Source organism: Triticum aestivum, chromosome 3A, assembly GCF_018294505.1.
Source record: "Triticum aestivum cultivar Chinese Spring chromosome 3A, IWGSC CS RefSeq v2.1, whole genome shotgun sequence".
Lineage (NCBI taxonomy): Eukaryota > Viridiplantae > Streptophyta > Magnoliopsida > Poales > Poaceae > Triticum > Triticum aestivum.
In genome coordinates, this window is record NC_057800.1 from 733,775,379 (window position 1) to 733,797,841 (window position 22,463).

Below are 22,463 nucleotides of genomic sequence, written 5' to 3' on the forward strand. Positions count from 1 at the left end.
CCTTTTCAGCACGAGTTTTACTAAGGTGCACTATAGCTTGGCAAGAACGGAATACGATATAGACATACACCAAGATATATGTTGCAAAGTCTTAAGATTGATGAAATCATCACATGTAAATCGCCATCAACATGAATGCCATTTTCCTATTGAGAAAAGTATTCAGCCTTAAGGATGCGTAGATACGTCAAAGCCCGAGGTATGGTCCCTTGCAAGTTAGGATACAATCATCTTCCTAACCATTCAACCACAAGCCAGTCGTCTAAAGTGATATGCTTGTCCTAAATTACTTCAAATTGATTCTGTAGAGCCTCGATTCAGACCGTGTTGCCCGATAATTATTTTCGTTGCAAGCCACCAATATAGGACTACGCAAAGATGCTCATTTAGAATTTCAAGAATTGTAAGCATACATCATGACATACCAACAAACGTTAGGCGTCGAGGCCCAGGATGAAAGGTACATCAGTTGTTGGATACTGGAGGATGAGGTCCAAAAATTGCCACTTAGTAAAGAAATGGTGTTGTTTCTCTTTTGAGGAAGATATGACTTTTCTTTAAGTTTGGTCGGCACTTCATGTCTTCTTCTTCTTTGAACCAGTTTCCATCACCGTTATCGTCAGCATCATCGATGTTTTAAATTAAGGCCTCAAGAATATTGACTTAACAGTCCTTATCGTTCGGATTTTATCGAAACCGTAGTCACCTTGTACACTCCTAGGCTTAATTCATACTATTACTTGCAATTACGCACTCTCGTGTTTTTTAGCAGAATAATTATTCAATCTCACCAAAGTTAGCGTAATTTTAGCTTAGAGGTTATGTATATGAAAGGGAGCCGAGATCGGATATCGATCGAAAGAGTTGAAAATTTGACCGAAATATTACAGGAAAAAAACGTGATTACGTAATGTCGATCCCGGTGACGCGGGAGATTATCGTCGATGTAATAGTGGCTAGTAGCTTGTTTTTTCAGAACCTTCTATCTGCACTTAATTAACCACTAACTCTGTTAATAGTCAAAGTAAGTAACGATGCATTGTTTTCCAAGACCTACCGGAAAGTGTTCATAGGGGGTAGGGTGTGCCTGCGTGTACGAGCGTCCGCGTGTCTGATACTATGTTTCGCAAAAAATAAATTAACAAAACAGAAAAAAGGGAAAGAAAGGAAGAAGAACAATGGTAAGCAGAGCAAGGGAACGGTAAACAATGGGAAAGAAAAGTAATTATCTGAGGGGGTGGACGATGGCGGCGGTGCGCATTCGGCTTGCTTCAGTGTTTATGGTATAGAAAGATGGATGTAATCTTTATTATTTATGCCATCCATGATCAAAGACGAATAGATGAGAAGTTTTCTTAATAGCTTGTTTTTGCAGAACCTTCCATCAGCACTCAACCACTAACGGTGGTAATAGTCAAAGTCAAATAACGGTGCATTTGTTTCAACCTCAATTAGTAACAACAAAATGGAGAAAAAAATGGTGAAAGAAAAGGGCAAGCAGAGCAAGGCAACGCTGGAAGCAAAGCGGCCCCGTTCCTCGCGTGCGTGCAAGACCAGCGAGAGAGAGAGAGAAGAAGCCGCCGCGCAGCCGCCTCCGGTCTCTCCTCCTCTCCCCCTTCCTCCGGCCGCCGCCCGCCTCCTCCTCTAGAAGCAAGGCGGAGGCTCCCGGCGCGCGCACGCCCGCCCGTCCCGCCGCCGCCGCCCCCAGTTCGCCCGGATCTCGGAGGAGGAGGAGGAGGAGCGAGCTCTCTAGGGTTCCGCGGCGGTCCCGGTTCCTGCGCCCCTTCAGGTACGGCGAAAAATCTCATCTTTCTCTCTGGCGTGCTCCGGGGGGATGTGTCGGGCGCCGAAATGGCTTGGCGAGAGCAGGGGGGCTCCTCCCGCTCGCGGCGGTTGCTATCGCCGTGGGATGGACGGAAGCCGGTGGTTTCCTCCGCGGAACGCGGCGGGGGAGTAGTTGCGGCGGCGCTGGTTGGGTTGGTGGGGATTGACTGGTTCTGCAGGGGAACGCGGCGTGCTTCTCCCCACTGGAAATTGGAGATGCAGGCTGGTCATGGCGTCGGCTCTCAGGGGAGCTTGATTCATGCGTGTTGCTGATGCTATGCTGATTCATTTTGGGTGGAGACTGACTAGTGGATTTGTGTAGGGTTGGACCGGTGGTGTTGTGATGCGACTATGCCACTCCATGCATTCCGATGCACTCTATCAGCTTAGGAGTGTGCACTTTTACACATTTAGGAAGCACGAACCTGAACTAGCCGATTGCATCGCTTCATAATCATAGGGCTGCACAGGTTAGATCACAAGCAACTAGATGCGACGCACGCCATTACAATTCTAGGTTTGCAGGCTACACCTGGCACTGCAAACCTAGGTCCTGCTCCCATGGTGGGCTAACTCTGTACCTGTAACCTGCATCGCCTTCACAATAAACCTGCCGTTGTTTGGTGCCGTTGTTTTGCTCCCCGTGACCCTGCCCATTGTCGCCGTAGCATCCGAATTTTTTGCTTCTATTTCTTCCTATAATTCTGTTAAAATATCCGTGCAATGAGGTTTTTATCACCTCACTTTTGTTAAAATATCCGTGCAGGTCGTTCAACGTTTGGCCAATCTTATTAGGAGGAGACTGTATTTGTTGGTACTGTTCTTAGAACCAGACTTCATTTGGGATCGGATTTCGGATGTGACAAATGCCCACCAAAGTGGCTGCTTCAGATGTCATCAGAGTAAGCACTTCAAGTGCCCCCAGCACATCGAGCCACGGTTCCGCGCAAGATGACTATGAATCGTCAGGCGACGTGTATGTGTGGGGTGAAGTTATCTGTGAAAGCTCTGCCAGGGCTGGTTCTGATGCGGTAATCAAGTCGGCTGTGAGGCAGGATGTCCTGCTACCGAAGCCTTTGGAGTCCCATTTAGTTCTTGATGTGTATCATGTGGACTGCGGGGTCAAGCATGCTGCTTTGGTCACCAAGAATGGGGAAGTCTTCACATGGGGTGAAGAGTCTGGAGGACGGCTTGGTCATGGATCACGAGAAGATTATGCTCGCCCCAGCCTTGTCAATTCATTAGCGGTTTCCAACGTGGATTTCGTTGCTTGTGGGGAGTTCCATACCTGTGCTGTGACAACAGCTGGGGAACTGTATACCTGGGGAGATGGAACGCACAACATTGGGCTTTTGGGCCATGGTACTGACATAAGCCACTGGATTCCTAAAAGGATTTCAGGAGCACTGGACGGTCTGCAAGTTGCTTATGTTTCTTGTGGAACCTGGCATACAGCCTTGATTACAACAAGTGGCCAGTTATTTACCTTTGGTGATGGTACTTTTGGAGTTTTAGGCCATGGAAACCGAGAAAGTATTTCATGTCCGAGGGAGGTCGAGTCTTTATCGGGGCTCAGAACAATTGCTGTCGCCTGTGGTGTGTGGCACACTGCAGCTGTTGTAGAAGTTATAGTGACTCAGTCTAGTTCAAGTTTATCTTCTGGAAAGCTCTTCACATGGGGAGATGGCGACAAACATCGACTTGGTCATGGTGACAAGGAACCACGAGTTAAGCCGACATGTGTGGCTTCACTCATTGATTACGATTTTCACAGGATAGCATGCGGCCATGGCCTTACTGTGGGTCTGACAACATCTGGACAGGTTTGGAGCATGGGTAATACTGTTTATGGCCAGCTTGGAAATCCTCGCTCAGATGGTAAGCTCCCATGTTTAGTCGAAGAGATTATGGGTGAACAGGTTGTTCAAGTTGCTTGTGGTTCCTACCATGTTGCGGTTTTAACAGTTAAGAGTGAAGTTTTTACATGGGGAAAAGGAGCCAATGGAAGGTTGGGCCATGGAGATATAGACGACAGGAAAATACCTACGCTGGTTGAAGCCTTACGAGACAGAGCTGTTCGGCACATTTCCTGTGGTGCGAACTTCACAGCGGCCATATGCCAACATAAGTTGATGCCAGGAGCGGAGCAGTCGCAATGCACCTCATGTAGGCAACCATTTGGGTTTACCCGGAAGAGGCATAACTGCCATAATTGCGGACATGTCCATTGCAATGCGTGCACTTCGCGAAAGGTGTTGAGGGCAGCGTTGGCTCCCAATCCTGGAAAGCCTTACCGTGTTTGTGATTCTTGTTTTCTGAAACTGAACAATGCCATTGACTCCAGTGCAATTAATAAGAGGAAAGATACCGTGCCTCGCTACTCAGGCGAAAGCAATTCTGATAGTACTAAATTAGCTAAAGCAATTATCCCTAGTAATTTGGATATGATTAGAAGTTTGGATAGCAAGGCAGCAAAACAAGGGAAGAAAACAGACGCTCTTTCATTTCTTCGGTCTCCTCAAATGAGTTCACTTCTTCAGTTGAGGGATATTGCTTTATCTGGTGGGCCTGATCTGAACAGACCAGTTCCAAGACCAACTCGCACACCAGCAGTTCGATCGGTAAATACTTCCAGGGCTGTCTCCCCTTTCTCTCGTAAGCCTAGTCCGCCACGTTCTACCACACCAGTTCCGACAACTCATGGCCTTTCTATTGCGAAAAGTGCTACTGATAATCTTACGAAAAAGAACGAGATGTTAAATCAGGAAGTTGAAAGACTCCGCGGACAGGTATCTCATAATATTCATATGTCAGTATGTAGGCTTGGTTTTTAGTCTGTTAGTTAACAGAATCCTAATTTATGCATCTTGTTAGGTCGATAGTCTGAGGCACCGGTGTGAGGCTCAAGAACTTGAGCTACAGAAGTCTGCTAAGAAAGTACAAGAGGCCATGACTCTGGTTGCAGAGGAGTCTGCGAAGTCCAAAGCTGCTAAGGAAGTCATAAAAGCCCTAACAGCACAGGTAATATTGCCTGAGCACCTTAAAAACACATGATTCAGTAATTAACTGTTATGTAACTGCAGTATCCCATGCTTATAAATTCGTCGGTTGTTAAGGTTGACAAGAGATAAACATGTTAATGGTGCTGTGGTGGAGCTTCGACATTGAAAGAGAAGACATATCTTTAACATTGAAAGAACAATTGTTTTGGTGTTGTCAGATTATACCCATTTAATCTTAAAAACTAGTGATACAATATAAACTTTTGTATAGTTAGTACTACTTCCATTGGCTCTGTTTCTGAAATCTGTTCTCTACTTATTATTGAATCTGCCTTTTTCCGTGGCTTTTGTAGCTCAAGGACATGGCTGAAAGACTGCCTCCAGATGATGGCAACGATGCAAAGCAGTCACAGTTCCCAAACGGAATCGAGTCTCATGCTTCCATTTACTCTAGCATGGATTTGGATTCAGTTCACCAGTCACGGAATGAGTCTATCAATGCATTGAACGTGCCTAGCCTGAACACTGGACGATCCTTGCACCCAAATGGAATCTCAGGTCAGCAGAGATCGCCGGGTGTTAATGAAAACAATGAAGTGAGTGCTCACAGACACAGGGTTTCAAGCCCCCATGACGGCGCACTTTCGAATCGAAGAGCGCACAGCAGTAGTGATGAATTATTCGCCTCAAGCCGCAGAGCGGCTGATAGTGCTAGCATGGATACTATGTCCCTCCAAAATGGCGAGGATGGTTACAGATCTCGAGGTACGTTGTCACTGTCCAGTCCCGAAGTTAAGGCCGAATGGATTGAACAGTATGAACAAGGTGTATACATAACACTGACGACGCTTCTTGATGGGACTCGGGATCTCAAGAGGGTACGCTTCAGGTAATTTGATATTCTTCTCGGCTTCTCTCCTAAATACTACTGTCATGCCCTGTCTTGTTTCATTCATTAATAAATATGACATGGTAGGTTATAACAATTCACTCTGAGAATAGAAGGCTGTTTGTTCGTTCCTGATTCAGTTGTCTAATCACCACACGTGTCCAGTGTTTTTGTCACACAACTAACTCGGTCGGTTAATCAGCACTGCAGTTGCTGCCAACCTACTCTGCTAAAGGCACAAAGCTCGTGGCAGGATCTCATTGAGAACCATGACATATTCAGGTCCTCTAATTTTGCCTGCTCCTCACCTCCTTTTTTTTTTGAATTCCTATCCAGCCGAAGACGGTTCGGCGAGCATCAAGCGGAGAGCTGGTGGAACGAGAACCACGACAAGGTCTACGAGCGGTATGGCGTGAGGAGCTCCGAGCGGGTGTCGTCGGCCGCGTCAACCCGGTCAGCTCGGTGACTTGAGGACCGACCTGCTCTGCCCCGGCAATCATCGGATATCGCATGAGCTTCCGGGAAGGCCTCAGTTTTGCTCCTGTAACTCCGATGAATCGTTTTCTTGTTTCGCGATCAGTTCATCCGTTGAGGCAAGCAGGCAAGCAGGCAGAGGCATGCAGGGGCTTTGTAGCGCTGCCCTGATGTAATGTAAATATAGAGGTGACAATTATTAGTGTGGGAAAGAGGATGTGTTCATCAGAGCCAGGAACCACTCCTCTTTCCCCAATTCTGTAGCTAATTCATGTTGTAAAATCCGCAGAAATTCTTCAGTCATCATCTGCAGAAGTTTCTCCATTTGCAACTGTTTGTACGTGCTGACGTGGCGTCGAGCAGAGCTAATATACACGATGATGATGATTATTGTTATTATGATGATGATGTTGTGGTGAGGAGCTCTCCTAGGTGGAGTGGCGGACAGCACAAAGGTTGCTGTCGCCGGCCTGGGTTCAAGTCTCCTCATTCTCCTATAAGAATAAGACAGGGGGCTTCTTTCCCTCTGTTCTCATTATTTTTTTTGATGATGATGTTGTGGTGCAATATTGTCTGATACAGTTGTGATATCATGTTGATGCATGTTGTGGTGCAACAATTCTGATACCACCATTTCTCTGGCATCTACCAAAATTCTGGCCATGAATCATGTGGAAAGGGTTAGTATCAGGTAAAGTGGCATCATGCGTGAATTTAATCGGGGACAAAACGTTTACGAAGATAAGTAGAAAAGTCGACATTTTAGCTAATAATGCCTTCTATCATTTTTTGGGGATCTTTAGTTAACATTCCTATTATTATTATTATTATTATTATTATTATTATTATTATTATTGCTTATACCAAGATTTGATTTTAAATTTTATGTCGCCGCGATGGATGATGTAAAGTTCATAGTTATTTGTTGGGCTCTCAATTATTATTTAGGGGTTGATGTCGTGGTATCGCTGTTGCAAATAATTTTTGTGTTCTGAGTTGCTAAATGCAATTGTCATGGATATTTGTCTGATTTCTGTCATTTTCAACTTTTGACACTGTGGTCCTACCCGTGTTCACAAACAAACAAAAATGTGAAAGGGTACTGCAAGATATTCAAACGAATGATTTGAATTTGAATGCAAGTACACGATTTTCAAACGGAGGGTTAATTCGAAATGCAAAATTTTGAAATAAAAGCAAAATTTCAGCGATCAATGCCTTATATTTCTTTTCTTTTATTTGGCATCTTTCGTTAACACTTTTTTATTTGCTTATACAAAGAAATGTTTTCAAATTTTTACGGCGATAGATCAGTAAAAAAAGGTTCATAATTATCCGCCGATTATTATTTAAGAGTTGATATCATGGCATCACTGTCGCAAGTAAAATTTGGCGTTTCGAACGGTTAAATGTAATTGTCGTAGATAGTTGTCTGATTTCCGTCATTTTCAACCTTTGACGACCGCGTTCACAAACAAACAATAATGTGGAAGGGTGCTGCCGAATTTTCAAACGGACAATTTTAATTCGGATGCAAGCACATCGTTTTTCAAATCAAAGGGTTTAAATTCGAACTGCAAGTTTTTGAAATAAATAAAAGGCATCTTGGTTAATAATCAGAAGATACCACGCACGCGCAGCATTATCCTCCCGAATCTCACTCCACCTCCGCTCCGGATCCCCCCGCCCGCCTCCACCGAACCCCCCGCGGCGGCGCCGGCGAGATGCCGCCGTCGAGCCGCCCGAGGGAGCCGCTCTCCCTCTCGCTCCCGGGCGCCGGCGGCCGCTCGCAGGACTTCCCCTCGCTCTTCTCCGACCTCACCTCGCTCCTCCTCCACCACTCCCCCGCCGCCGCCGCCACCCCCCACGGCCGCGCCCCGGTCTTCTCCTCCTCCACGCTCTCCATCCCCGCCCCCGCCGCCCCGGCGCAGGCGCAGGCGCAGTCCCAGCCGCAGGCGCCGACGCCGCTGGAGCGGGCGGCCATCGGGGCGTGCGCGGGGGCGGCGGCGGGGGCCTTCACCTACGCGGCGCTGCTGCCGCTCGACGCCGTCAAGACGCGGCTCCAGGCGGGGGCCGCCTCGCGCGGCTCCTGGCAGGTGTTCGCCGACATCCTCCGCGCCGACGGCCCCCTCGGCCTCTACCGGGGCCTCTCCGCCGTCATCCTCGGCTCCGCCACCTCCTCCGCCATCTACTTCGGCACCTGCGAGCTCGCCAAGTCGCTGCTGCGCCCGCACCTCCCCCCGTTCCTCGTGCCCCCGCTCGCCGGCGCCAGCGGCAACATCTCCTCCTCGGCCATCATGGTGCCCAAGGAGCTCATCACGCAGCGCCTCCAGTCGGGCGCCGCCACGGGCCGCTCCTGGCAGGTGCTGCTCCAGATCCTCCAGGCCGACGGCTTCTTCGGCCTCTACGCGGGGTACGCAGCCACCCTGCTCCGGAACCTCCCCGCCGGCGTGCTCAGCTACTCCTCCTTCGAGTACCTCAAGGCCTTCGCCCTCAGCAAGAGCAACGCCGCCAACCTGACGCCGGGGGAGAGCGTGCTGTGCGGCGCGCTCGCCGGCGCGATATCCGCGGGGCTCACCACCCCGCTCGACGTCGTCAAGACCCGGCTGATGACCAGGGTGGGCGCCGCCCAGGGGAGCCGCACGGTGGTGGGCACCATGCAGGAGGTCATCGCCGAGGAAGGCCTGATGGGTCTGTCCCGGGGGATCGGACCGAGGGTCCTGCACAGCGCCTGCTTCGCTGCGATTGGCTACTGCGCCTTCGAGACGGCCAGGCTCATGATCCTCAAGTCATACCTTGAATCGTGCGAGAGGAAGGCCGCTGCCGAGACCAAGACCGGAGTTGCCGCTGCCTGAGTGTGTATGATTCCTTTCCTTCTTTCAGGAAGGTAATCGCTTGTTCTGGGTAGTGTGCACTTTTCTTGTAGCTACCTAGCTATGATATTATGCAGATGATGTACCAGCCAGATGTATTTGCTTTAGTGTCATTTAAATTCAGTTATAGAGTTGTTTGAAGGATACAACAAGTAATAATATGAAACAGTTGTGAATCTCTCATTTGTTTTGATTAGTGGTTACTTATTTGCGGCATACATTTTCAGGTCGGTGTTTTCAGTAACATTCCATCTCTCTCTCTCTCTCTCTCTCTCTCTCTCTCTCTCTCTCTCTGTTACGTGTATGTGAAGCGTGTGTGTGATTACAATGAAAGCTCACAAACCTTAACTTTTGGTGTTCGCCACTAACTCAAAGCATTCATGGTGTTTTTGAGTGCTACTGCTCAGAAAAAATATCACAGTTATAAAATGTTCTCAAGCATAACATATATAAGTTTGTGGACACTAAGACCACAGAAATTCATGTATGCCAGGTTTTGTTTCCTAATGTTCAGAAATAGCATCACAGTCGTAGAATAATTTCAAGCACACCGAATTATACAAGTTTATGGACATCAGAGTCCACATAAATCGTGTATGCCAGATGAGGTCATTTCAGTGGGTTAGACATTGCACTACTGCAAGCGCATACAGTTCGATGCGAATGGACACGCTATAGTTCATCACTGGAAGTACTTTCTGCAGAATGAACTTGCTTCATGTGGGTAGTGAATCCTGATCATGTTCTCTAGGCACTTCTTGTAGGAGAAATCTGTAGGAGGGCCATCTGAGGATGCGACGTACAAGCACCTGGAGCTATGGAACTTTTGATGCTTAGCAACCTGCAAGCAGGGGAAGAAATTTCATCAAGTTTCAATTTTGGGTTTTGGTTCTTGTGATGCATCGGAAGACTGAAAGGTATGCTGCTTACCATTATGTAATTGTTATTCCCTGCCATCTTCTTTTCCTTCTCTGGGTGGTACATGAGAATATTTTCAACAATGAACTTCTCATCATCTCCAGAAAGCTTGATGCCATCCCTGCAAAGTATGGGAATAGATGGACTGCGAGTAAGGATTACGAACATAGAGAAGAAGCCACTTGTGGTCTACAAGAGAAGGTGCACTTTTCAATCATTGCAGTTACTTGGACTTTGTGATGTTCAAACTTAAATCAAACAGTCATATCATCATTTACTTGAAGAAGTGTAGCTACTTTTCATTACTTTGTGTCTTTTTAGAGTTGCAATGGGCTAGATATTATACCTTGATTCACGGATGATCCTCTTTACTTCTTTCATGATCGGATCAACTTGTGCATGGATCTGCTGTTCCGCTAGTGTAAAGTTTGAACTCCCTTGTTGTCCACTATTGCTACCTCCCCGGTTTGGTCCCTTTGATCTCCATGCTGGTCCTCTGCCACGGCTTGGGCCAAGATTGCCGGTCTTGATGTTCCGTCCACCATAGTTGGATGGTCCTGAAATGTGGAAGTTCGGGGCGCTTGTGGTATTGACTCTTTGGGCTTTCCACCTACTGTTACCTCCACGGTGTGATCCCTCTGATTTCCACACTGCACCTCTACCACCACCTCGACCTCTACCAACATTATTGGTCTTTCTACTCCATCCACCAGAGCTAGATGGACCTGTAATGGCAAAGTTGCCCTGGCTTGCCACATTTGCTTTCTTCCAACTTGGGTTACCATCTTCTTGTGTTGCATCTGAGGTCCAATTACCATCTCGCTGCCTTCTCTGATACACTTTCGTGGTAGATCTGCTCTGATTCCATCCACTAGTGCCACTTGTTGGCCCTGTAATGGCAGTGTTGCTCGGGCCTGCCACATATGCTTTGTTCCAACTTGGGTTACCATCTTGTTGCATTACATCTGAGCTCCAATTACTATTACGTTGCCTTCTCTGATAAACTTTCGTGGTAGAACTGCTCTGGTTCCATCCACCAGTGGCACTTGACTCTGTGGCGACATGTTTACCATGTTGCCAATTTGCAGCTGGCACCTTTTGGTGCCCTTGTTCAGCCCTCCAACCTTGAAGATCATGCAACAGGAGATTTGCTTTTGGCCTGTCTGTCCAAGAGATTGGACTGTTTCCTCCCAAACATAAGACTCCATCCTCTTCGATTTCATCTTCTTCAAGGTTGTCAACATCATACAAGCAGGAACCGTATGGAACAATTATATTATCTTCAGTGGCTCTTGTTGTTTCTACGTCTGTGAGGAATTCATATAAACCATACCCTCCAAGGTTCTCATCGCCTGCTAACTGTAAAAGACCAAGAGGTTCAGAGAAGGGAGAAAATAATTGCGTGATGCACACATGTGAGAAAATAGGCAGGTGAAATGTTCGTTGTACCATGTTCTCATCATTCCAGTGGATTTTGAAGGCTGAACCGGTCCCAATTGGTGCAGGATTGCCCCAAGAGCAGGTAGACACAACACTATCCAACTGATCAGAATAGACCTTCTCTGCACCCTCCTCGAAGCATTGCAATGGCCTCTGAAACATGTTTTTCTCGGTGTTTTAATCAATGCCAACGCTTGCTCATCAAAATGGGGGGTTCAAAACAAAATGAAATGGAGAACTTACAGCGAGTGTAGCCTTCATGAAGGGTGCCTGTATCTTGAGGGCCTTGAATGTGGCCTTGTAACCATAGCTGTTGAAGCCATGCAAGTTACCTGTGCAGGTCATGCTGCTTGCAACAGTAGTCAGGTGTTCTTCAAGAACTGATTTTGTAACCATTCCAACTGCCTTGGAAAGGTGCTGGAAGGATGGTCGAAAGCATAAATAGAAGAAAGTAGAACATGAGTAATGCTTTAATAGAAGCTACTAAATTCATCATAAAGGTAAAAAGGCAAGAACTAGCTGGACCTGTGTGACTCGACCAAAGGCAGAGGAAATTCCAAACCCTTCCCGAACTCCTTGGATGCTGTAGGGCACAGACCTGGTAGTGTCGATCAGATCCATCACAGGGATGCATGCATCCATTGCTGTTCCCCAGACATCACCACTCTCCCCAGTTGAGTCTTTATCCATTGTGATTACCAGCGCCAGTTCGCCCTTCTGCTCTGTACCGGAGTTCTGGACCCAACACGTGTCTTGTGGTTCAACCCATATTATGTTCACCTCCTGAACTCGTGGATCACCTGGGAGAAAAATGCAAGAGAACCTCTGTTTAGTAAGCAGAATTGCATAAGCACTATCAACATATTCATCTGGATTTTCTATATGCATGATACCTAGTATGACTGAACTTTTGGTTTACCTTTTATGATTGTGTCCAGGAGTATAGGAGAAATGGTATTGGCCATCAACTGGACAACTCGCGCAGAAGATTCAGATTGTGTGGTGACACTTTTTGTCAGGAAAAACTGCAAACAGGAGACCTGTTCTTCGTCATCTGCATCCTGGTAGCACATATATTCGCTGCAAAGAAGAAATGTCAGATTATGTTCAGAAATTAGAGAATAGACCATTTAAAGCTCATGCTTGATTTTCTCAATGTAGCATGCCAAAATCCCAATGAAGGACATTATTCAACTTAAGTTACCAAATAAACAACTCAAATCTTAGCGGATCTGCAAATTAAATCCAACCATTGGAATATTCTTTCAGAAGAATATGAAAATAAAGCCTCCTGTACTATTTCAAGGTTAAAACAATAAAAGATTGTAGCACCTTGAGATCACAACTCTCTTCATAAGTTGATTCACCTGCCCCTTCTTCTTTCCGCATCTATATATTTCTTCCTGGCATTTCTGAAGAATACCTTGCATACTTATGTTCATTTCATCCAGTTGCTTCTGTAAGGGCACAAAATGATTTCTTCAACATATAGTCTTGATGATAATGCTGAAAAACAATTATACTATTTGAAAAGTAGGAGAAAAGGAAAAATACCTTGTCAAGGTGAATGTGGCCAACAAGACAATGTGTTGCTTGAATATTTTGTTGTTGATAACTGAAACAAGACAATGATTGTGAGCCTAGCACAGTATACACTGAAATGTAAGAAGTAGTTACTTGTGATTTGATTTTGGCTTATAACTTTATAACACAGTGTAAAGCTGAACTGGACTGATCTAAGATTCCAAGTTCAATACGATGTCAAGAAACAAAAATTTGCTAGTCTTGTTCATGTTTATGATTCACTCATGTGAAACTAATACTAAAGTGCATAGTTTGGGAAAATAGTATGTAACTTGGGGCAGAAGGAACATTGTAGTATGATAAATAATTATGGAAGTATGAACGGTACATACTGGATTGAGAACTCAGTAGCACAGTCTTCTACTTTGGTCCTCTTTAAGCAGGCTTGAACTGCGAGCGATGCTCTTTCCATGCAAAAATTATTGCCGCAGGAGCATTTGTTCAGATACAAAATTATTTTTTGGTCATTTTCATTCCTAGAGCCAGCTCTTGTAAGTAGTACTTCCTGTAAATGCAACAATCAGAAGTCAGAACATATGGACCGAAGTCGTAGATGTAACTGACCAAATGAGCCTCTCACCTTCATTGAGTCCCATGAGGCCATGTTATTCTGATTTGGGTCTAACACTGCCTTGTATGCAGCATTCGTAACTGCAGTGGCTGCCAAGATACCAACGGGATCTCCTGGTGTCACAGAACTGGATGAGTCTGTCGAGTCAAACTTGACAACTGAATTTCCGCACGAGTTTCTTATGGTTCCATCATAGCATGCTACAACATCTCGGAGCATTGCCATCATGTTCTTGAAGAGAACGCCCGGCTCCACAAGTCCTTTAGATGCGCGTATTGTCTTCTCCCTTGCAGATATTGAATGGAGTAGGTCCTCATATGGGTTCAGTCCATTGCAAAATGAGTTCCTGACAAAACCATGTGCCTCCAAAGGATGGCAACCATTGGTGCTGCTGCCGCACTTGCTTAGCGACTTGGATACGCAATCCTCTACCAAGCTGCCAGAATATAATCTTCCGTTGCGCTGCAGCTGATGTCCCAAGAAACCAATCTGCTCCACTACTTTGGTCATGGCTGAATCTCTCTTTTGGTCAACCAAGAAGCGAATGTCAGAAGAAGTAATGAAGTCCACAATTGGTTTCCGTAACTTGTCAAGATCAAGTGTCTGATGCTGTATTGTCTGTGGTATTGGATTCTGGACATTGAAGTCTCTCAGGCTTACGCTGAAACCGTCAGTAAATAATGATTCCATTAGTAGGGGCTGCAGAAGATTCAGAAATTCTATGGCCTCCCTTGGATTCTTCATGGACAGAACTGATGAGATGGTAATAGTGCCAGCAACCAAGTCTCTGATTAATATTTTATTTTCCTGTGGTAGTACTGTCTCTAGAATCTGAGCGAAACTCCACTCTGGTCCACCTGATAGTCGCTTCATGGGAATCAACCCTGCCGTGAACATTGCATTTATAAGTTCATTGGCCTCCATTCTGGAATACTTTCTAGCAGACATTTTCTTTAAAGCTAGTAAGCAATCATTCTTGAGCTGAAAATTCAGCTTTGCATTGTGAGAGCTGACCAGCTGCTTCTCCACCGTGAAGAGCTCTATAGCTTCAGCCCTTGCTGACACTGACCTTGGGAAGAAAATGTGGACACAGTCGCCATCAAAATCTGCTCCAAGTGGGCCACATATGAGTGGGTTGATCTTGATGGTGTGGTCAGTATGTACACGGACATACATTGCTTGGACTGAGTGCTTGTCGGTGCTTGGTGGCCTGTTGACAAATACCGCATCTCCATCCAGAATTCTCCGGTTGACCGTTTCACCAACCTTTAGTATGGTCCGTTTCTTATTTGCTTTCCCCACATCCAAGGAGTGCGTGATAGAATTAGCATCTTCATGTGTCAGGCAAAGACCTCTATCCATCATGCCTTGCAGCTGAGCAATGTTGTAGTCTGTCACACGCTCTTCTACCGACATTCGTCTTGCTACTTCATCAGGAACTCCTACCACATTCATAGGAATGTATGGGTCACCCGTGATCACACCACGGCATGAGAAGCTTGAGCTCTTGCTGATGCAGAGTGCCTTCATCTTTTGCTGCCATTGTTTTGTTGCAGGCAGACTTTTAAAGGTGATATCTTGAGGACCCTATGAAAGATACATGACACCAGATATGAACACACAGTTTTGATCAAGTAGATAGGATGCATTTCATTTGCATATTATCTACATACCCTTGCTGTTCCTGCATGCTTGATGTAGTCAGCAATGGCAAGCTGAAGATCATCTGCTTCCACCTCATGTTCTTTGAAGGTTGGGGGGCCAACCCTTGAGTTGTTGATTCTATGTACGTTGAGTACGATTTTCCTCAGCAGGTTTGTGGAGGCATCCTAAAGAATGGAGAAAAAAGTCAGGAGTGACGGTGAAACGAAGGAAATTCTGATGCAACCAAAAGTATATGAGTGATGAGTCTCAAAAGGTACTTACCGGAGAGCACATGATTGTTTCATCTAAAACATTGTAAGCGCGGAGGCAGTTTGGTGGAACAGGGAGATTGCTCATCACAAATCCATCCTGAAGAATATATCCCTTAGCAGCAATCTGCCTTCTTGTTTTTTCAGAGATCTTCTCCATTATTTTCTGAACCTAAGAAACAGAAGAACAAAATGTGAGTATCTCTAGCACCTATTAGTTCTTGAAGTATTCATTAATTTCTCTTGTCATAACCATTTCTAATGCAAAGCAGAGCAACTAAGTTCTGAGACTTTTGTTCTACATCCTCCTCCCTTGCAGGGTGGCTTTTGCCACAAGAGCAACAAGTCTCTGTCTAGTACTAGTACCTCTTCTGCGAATAAACGACGGCAGTGAGAGCTGCCCTTCGTGTGAAAGCCAAATTGATCGAGGAAGCTCCAAAATCCCTCTTCCAGTTCTTTCCTGGATGGCACTCTCAGCTCCAAGGTAAGGGCTCCATTGGATTTCTTGACTTTTGCAACATGGATTGGTGGGAGATCCTGGAAGAAGATGAATGCAGAATTCGACAAAGGAAATAATAGTGGCTGGTTAGTTAGAGGGATTAAGGGAAAAAATACTCCAAATAAAAAATTTGAACCATGGCAAGACATAATTAATTGGTGCTTGTACTGTACATATGGCATGCTCCTCAGAAACTAAAACCAGAAACTAACACTAGCCACCAATAACTTAACTAATAGTCTTAATTTAAATTTGAAATTTGAGTGGAGATTTGTACTGTTTGAGGGTTGGGTAATGTGGTGGAATTTAGCCATAACAGACGTCTAGGCTACTGCACAATGTGTGTTAAATAAAGCATGGCATTTGCTTCCTTTGGAGATAATTGATATTTTAGTTGCTGCATGCATTTTAAACTCTGCACCTGTTGCTTTTGAATTGGATCATACATCTTTCTGGGAAGATCCAAATTTCAAATTTCAGCACCTGTTATGCTAGTGTCACTTCCAAATTTCAGCTCATCGTCTTCTCTGACTGCTCTAGTGTTTAAGCTGAACTACCTGCACTTGTTTTGTATTTAGCTGCTTAACGCTATCTCTGCAGCAGCAACTTTTTGGAAAAAAAATTTCATCATCGACGATTCAGTTACGATCTATCTAGCAGTAGATTCGGCTACCTTGAGATTTTCTCGGAGAATTAGAGGAAAAAAAAGCTACATATGAATGTGCATATTATGCATACCAACCTGACCCTACTAATGCAACTTAAAGGAGACTTGAACAGTTTGATCTCCTTCATCAGTTATCACTTAATTACCTGACAGTATGAACATGAGGTGAAGTTGCTCTCCTTTTCCACACTTTTCTGTTTCTGTTGCAAAGTACAGAAATTCCATGTTAATGCTAGCCACTACATCACTGATCATAGTATGCTTGGGCAGGGTTTAATTTCTGCATGTACCTTGCAGTTCTTGAACTGGAGGCAGCTGAAGCAGATCATGTTGAGTATCTTCGTCAGCTCGGTGATATGGCTTGGGTGGTAGACGGACACGGGCAGCTTGATGAACCCGAAATGACCTTCAGCCAGCCATGAGAAGACGAGTTTTGTCAGAAAATAATAAATGAAGGTGCAGTATGCACATATATGGGCTGATTCAGAATCTTAGATCAAAGATTGCAGAACCTAACATGGATGTGCATGCAAAATTTCCAGGCGGGCAGAATCAATGTCATTACAACAATCTCTTTGTCAGCTCAGTTCAGGAACACACTATAAATCAGTCGAGATAAATGCTGCGGCATTGACTTTTATCAACAATGTCTTTGACAGTGTACAACAGTAAACTGAACGGCCAGGTGTGACCATTATCATATCCAACAGTTTATTATGTTCCTAGAAAGTGATCTAACCGAGGCAACTAAATTTTCTATCTTCCAGTAAACTGTCTTGCTGAATATTTTGCAGGTGGAATGAGATGCTGTTATTTCAGCCGAGTTTTTTGAGTATTGCCGAAAGCTTAGGAACAGGAGATACCTATCCTATCAGTTGAGACAAATGCTGACGCAGAACTGATTTTAGCAAGAATACTCTGACAATGTATAATACTCAAGTGAGTAGTCAGATCAGCTGTTATCATATCAAACTATTTGTGTTTCAACAGAGTGATCTTGCCTACTGTAGGTAAGTATTTGTGCTCGAATAAACTGAACTTTAGTTGAATATCGTTCAGTTTGGTTTTATCTAGTTTCAGGAACCTGAAAAATAATCTCAAGTTCGGTTCCAAACTACCTGTGCAGGATTATCACACACTGAACTAGGCAGCTAGCTAGCCCACTAAGAAGTTTTATCTGCATGTTTGTAGACGTGAAGTGGCACTATTCATCGCTAAATTAAAGGGGCACACCACTGTTGGTAGAAACCTAGAAAATCAGGTGCGTCATGACCCAGATTTCTGTTTATTTTGTTCACAAAAACCTCTAAATAAACAGATCTTGTTTTGACTTGAAAGTCTCAGGCAATGCAGAAGTGTCAAACAGCTGCAGCTTACACTATCACACCCAACTTAATTACCTATGCTCCTGTAAACAGCTAGTTTAGTTTTGTCAAACTTGGATTTGGTTTCTAACTTGACACATGCTAAACTGTCAGAAAATTTTAGCCGCACGTTTGCAGACGTTTACTGATGCTTCTATTCTTTCTCCCCGTGCATGGATTAATTGATGGGCTAACCAAGGAAGCTACTGGCCGGGTTGATTTTGTAGCAGGTATAAAACAGAGAGGAGCCAGTGAGTCACCTTCACACTTGGCGAGGTCGGTGGCGCCGCAGGAGTCGCAGTGGCCGAGCTGCAGCGGCAGGCCCAGCGCCGGGTTCCCGGCCAGCTGGCTCGGGTGCGTCACCGGGAACTCCTCCTTCATCGGCTGCGCCTTCACCTGCAATGCATGCGACCATCAATGTGGTTAGTTAATCACCTGCTGTTCTGCTATGAAGAAGGAGGGGGAGGAGACGACGAAGAGGCCATGATTGGTTGGAGTGAAAGAGGAGAAGAAATGCTTGGCAATTACGTACGATCTCCTGGTTTGAGGCGACGGCGAGCCTGATGCTGGTGACGGTGCCCTCCGCGACGAACGCAGGGTCATCGCCGGCCTCCATTGCCGTCTCCATCGCCGGTGCTTTGGGCGAGCTGCACCGGTGGATGGATCGATTGGAAGAGAGTTGAGTGAGAGTGAGGGAGCGAGGGAGCTGGGTTGTGAGGGAGCTGGGTTGAGAGCTAGCCATCTTTCACTCACTGACCATGACCAGCACCCAACTGCAGTAGCACGCGTTAAGTGTATGTCTCCTAATATTTAAAAGAAAAGAAAAGAAAAGGTGCCCCTTCAAAAAAAGAGACCCAAAAGTGCTGTCTGTTTCTCTTCTAGTTTCTTCCATCTGTTTATCTGGTTCTCAATGATCTCGATTCTTCTTCTCATTTCAACAAGTGGGCTATTTCTCTTCTTTTTTGAAAAAATGCAATTCGCATACGTGGGTCGACATATGTTAGATAAATCAGAGCATTTTTTTCTGACTGATTTAACATGTTGTGCTTTGATCATGCATGTGGCAAAACAAGTTCCTTCCATTAAGATATGCTTAAGGCCTAGTTTGGCAACACAGTTTTCCCAAGACTACAGTAACCGAAAACCTCGGTATTCCAATGCGCGGGCAATGTGTACTTCAGTTTTTAGAAACCACATTTTTTTCTTAGTTTTAGCAAAACTATGAAGGTGTTTGGCAAATGCAGTTTTTCTCACTTTTCCCTGGTTTGACGGATTATCACATTGCTTGCATAGTCTAGAACCAAATTCAGTTGCACTCGACCTGAGCTTATGCATGCTAACGGCCGCCGCATGTAGCCTTGCGTAGATGCATCTACTCATCTCATGTACCAGTTTATCTCTTGTATCTCTCGCTGCATAGAATCGATCAGTGTATGACTGCTCCAATGATTGATCGATCTACCCGATGATCTAAGCCTCGTCAAGCATGTGTTTCCAGCCTGCGTTGTAGTGTTTTACGCCTGTATGATGATCATCAGGGCAGAGCTATGTGTATAGCTAAGGGGGCCATGGCCCCCTCCCCCCAGCCCAATGCAAAATCGTTGAAGGGATTTTTTCAGAAGACTTAGATGGAAGCAAATATTCTCATTTGGCCCCTCCAAAAATCCATACTATGCTGCATACGACTGTCTCAGGAAGTCAGGATCAATCAATCTACTCCCCAATCTAATCTACATGCTGCCCCCTTGTTGCATCGACGATCAGTTTGGTGCATAAACTTGCAAAATACGTGTTTCTGGTCATCAAACTTGCATGGACGTGCAAATACGGTCACATTTCCCATACACGGATGTATTCACTGCCTACATGGCATGCAGCGTGGCCAGGGCCCATTGTCAGTGGTTGAAGCGTTGTGCATGTGATATTCTTTGTAGAAACACCCTCAAGTTTTTTTTAAACTTCGTACAAAAGCGCTCCAACACAGGTAATGTTAAATAGTATCTCGCTGGGTCCTGCCCGTCAGTGTGCGTTGTGAGTAATTTGGACTAGAAAATAGGTCTGAGGGAGTTCGAACCATCGACTAGCTGTAATAGCGCTAGAGTACTAACCACACCACCGTTGTTGTTTACGCGGATTACCAATGTGTAGATCCTTTAGGCTAAATATAAAGGTACACATTTAGAATTATATTTTCTTTTCTCAACATTTTCAAATTTAAATTGTTTAAATTATAACATATTTTCCGCTGATTTGTCTGAAAGGAAATTACGGACATTCATTCTGCACTATATTTTGCTTTTTAGATTTTGTAACTTAAAATTATTAGAATTCAAGCAAATTTTTAGTTGACTTGTCTGGAAAATTTACGTACATTCATTCTGGCCTATATTTTTCAATCTAGTTTTCCAATTTAAAATTATTCGAATTCAAACAAAATTCTGTTGATTTGTTCGAAATAAATTTATGTACATTCATTATGGACTATATTATCTTTTGTTTGGGTTATTCAAATTCTTAAAAAGGTTGATTTGGTAAAACCGTGTCCACTCAGATTCATAATTTGAAGGCATGAACATCAATAAAGGAAGTCATGTATGACAGCGGTGTATCCAAGTTGAGCTACCCGGGTGCACAGGACCGGGTATAAGATGTTTTCTTTGAAAGTTTCATGCAAAATAGTGTGTAAAACCCCATCTTTAAGATGAAAAATATGAGTGATCATATGCTAGGACACCGGGTCATTTTCTCTTTAGGTCCATCCCTGATGTATGGCATACGTCTCAACTCATGGCGATGCGACTGGAAGAATGAAAATCTGGTACAGCAAGTTTGGTTAATGTCTTTCGCTGTTCGTTAGGTATATTCTCAGTGCTTCTTGACATTTGTGAGTTGTGCTGAAATGCTTGTGGAGTTGTTTGCAACCCATCTCACATGGACTCTACCACCGCGCGACACCACACACGAACGTTTCAATTGACGCTAGGCTGAAAACATGTGATATCACAATCATGCACCCATAGTTGAACGATGGGCTCAAAAAACAATCATGCACCCACAGTTCAACGATGGGCTCAAAAAACAATCATGCACCCACAGTTGAACGATGGGCTCAAAAAACAATCATGCACCCACGAGGCCTCTGGCTAAATCAAACGGATCAAACTGCGTCGTGCTGGAGACATACCTCTTTTTTTAGGGGCTGGAGACATATCTGCCCATCCTTTGTTCGGTAGAACAATTGTCATGTCGCATTCTGGATTGGGACTGGCTACGCGCCAGTCGACTGATTCTTTTTTTAGGGTCAGTCACTTCTTCTTTATACGCAAAATTCATCCTGGGCGGTAACGCTTGGCCTGGCTGGGGGTACATGCATGCATGCGTTCAAGCAATTGTTCGTCATGCATGGATGATGATGGGTCTCACTAACATGCATGCATTCGTACTTTTCAGCTGGATGGAGATGAGTACGTGCATTACCCATAAGTGCATGCAACACGTTTTTATAAGTTTTAGAAATTATATATGATATAAAAATTAACAAAATAAATAGAATGAATTTTTCTAAGCAAGAATATATTAGTAGCACTGGTATTGAAAGAGAAAAAAACTTGCACACAACATTATATTTGAATCACGCTTTTGGTAATACACAAAGCATAAACATATAATAGTGCAATTTTCACAATCTAGTACTCCATCCATTTCTAAATATAAGTCTTTTAAGAGATTTCAATATGGACACGTTTTTATAAGTTTTAGAAATTATATATGATATAAAAATTAACAAAATAAATATAATGAATTTTTCTAAGCAAGAATATATTAGTAGCACTGGTATTGAAAGTGAAAAAAACTTGCACACAACATTATATTTGAATCACGCTTTTGGTAATACACAAAGCATAAACATATAATAGTGCAATTTTCACAATCTAGTACTCCATCCATTTCTGAATATAAGTCTTTTAAGAGATTTCAATATGGACACGTTTTTATAAGTTTTAGAAATTATATATGATATAAAAATTAACAAAATAAATATAATGAATTTTTCTAAGCAAGAATATATTAGTAGCACTGGTATTGAAAGTGAAAAAAAACTTGCACACAACATTATATTTGAATCACGCTTTTGGTAATACACAAAGCATAAACATATAATAGTGCAATTTTCACAATCTAGTACTCCATCCATTTCTAAATATAAGTCTTTTAAGAGATTTCAATATGGACACGTTTTTATAAGTTTTAGAAATTATATATGATATAAAAATTAACAAAATAAATATAATGAATTTTTCTAAGCAAGAATATATTAGTAGCACTGGTATTGAAAGTGAAAAAAACTTGCACACAACATTATATTTGAATCACGCTTTTGGTAATACACAAAGCATAAACATATAATAGTGCAATTTTCACAATCTAGTACTCCATCCATTTCT

General features: G+C 44.1%; 3 protein-coding genes and 1 long non-coding RNA gene across 6 annotated transcripts; 3 read left to right on the forward strand and 1 right to left on the reverse strand.

The window, feature by feature from the left end:
* The first annotated feature begins 1,492 nt into the window (after nt 1-1,492).
* Nucleotides 1,493-6,588, forward strand: LOC123063587 (PH, RCC1 and FYVE domains-containing protein 1). Of its 2 annotated transcripts, XM_044487418.1 has the most exons (6): nt 1,493-1,789; nt 2,591-4,613; nt 4,699-4,845; nt 5,180-5,591; nt 5,702-5,715; nt 6,052-6,588. In XM_044487418.1, the coding sequence occupies exons 2-6, from the start codon at nt 2,691-2,693 to the stop codon at nt 6,184-6,186; spliced, it is 2,631 nt and encodes an 876-aa protein (XP_044343353.1). In that variant the 5' UTR covers nt 1,493-1,789; nt 2,591-2,690; the 3' UTR covers nt 6,187-6,588. The 2 variants fall into 2 exon arrangements, with proteins under 2 accessions (XP_044343353.1, XP_044343352.1); XM_044487417.1 differs by having other exon boundaries at nt 5,180-5,715.
* A 1,234-nt stretch (nt 6,589-7,822) lies between these two features.
* On the forward strand, nt 7,823-9,280 carry LOC123063588 (protein MITOFERRINLIKE 1, chloroplastic). Its single transcript, XM_044487419.1, has one exon. The coding sequence runs from the start codon at nt 7,914-7,916 to the stop codon at nt 9,042-9,044; it is 1,131 nt and encodes a 376-aa protein (XP_044343354.1). The 5' UTR covers nt 7,823-7,913; the 3' UTR covers nt 9,045-9,280.
* A 354-nt stretch (nt 9,281-9,634) lies between these two features.
* LOC123063586 (DNA-directed RNA polymerase V subunit 1) lies at nt 9,635-18,773 on the reverse strand. Of its 2 annotated transcripts, XM_044487415.1 has the most exons (18): nt 18,551-18,773; nt 18,279-18,414; nt 16,945-17,060; nt 16,801-16,854; nt 15,855-16,025; nt 15,502-15,660; nt 15,249-15,404; nt 13,585-15,162; nt 13,337-13,509; nt 12,975-13,035; nt 12,753-12,877; nt 12,340-12,500; nt 11,946-12,220; nt 11,664-11,837; nt 11,430-11,573; nt 10,327-11,339; nt 9,993-10,101; nt 9,635-9,903 (listed from the first exon to the last, which is right to left on the reverse strand). In XM_044487415.1, the coding sequence occupies exons 1-18, from the start codon at nt 18,758-18,760 to the stop codon at nt 9,745-9,747; spliced, it is 4,974 nt and encodes a 1,657-aa protein (XP_044343350.1). In that variant the 5' UTR covers nt 18,761-18,773; the 3' UTR covers nt 9,635-9,744. The 2 variants fall into 2 exon arrangements, with proteins under 2 accessions (XP_044343350.1, XP_044343351.1); XM_044487416.1 differs by lacking the exon at nt 18,279-18,414 and having other exon boundaries at nt 18,454-18,646.
* On the forward strand, nt 15,074-18,495 carry LOC123063589 (uncharacterized). Its single transcript, XR_006430421.1, has 6 exons — nt 15,074-15,682; nt 15,808-17,110; nt 17,197-17,339; nt 17,449-17,664; nt 17,781-17,915; nt 18,249-18,495. It is a non-coding gene; the product is annotated as an uncharacterized lncRNA (long non-coding RNA).
* Nucleotides 18,774-22,463: the final 3,690 nt, after the last annotated feature.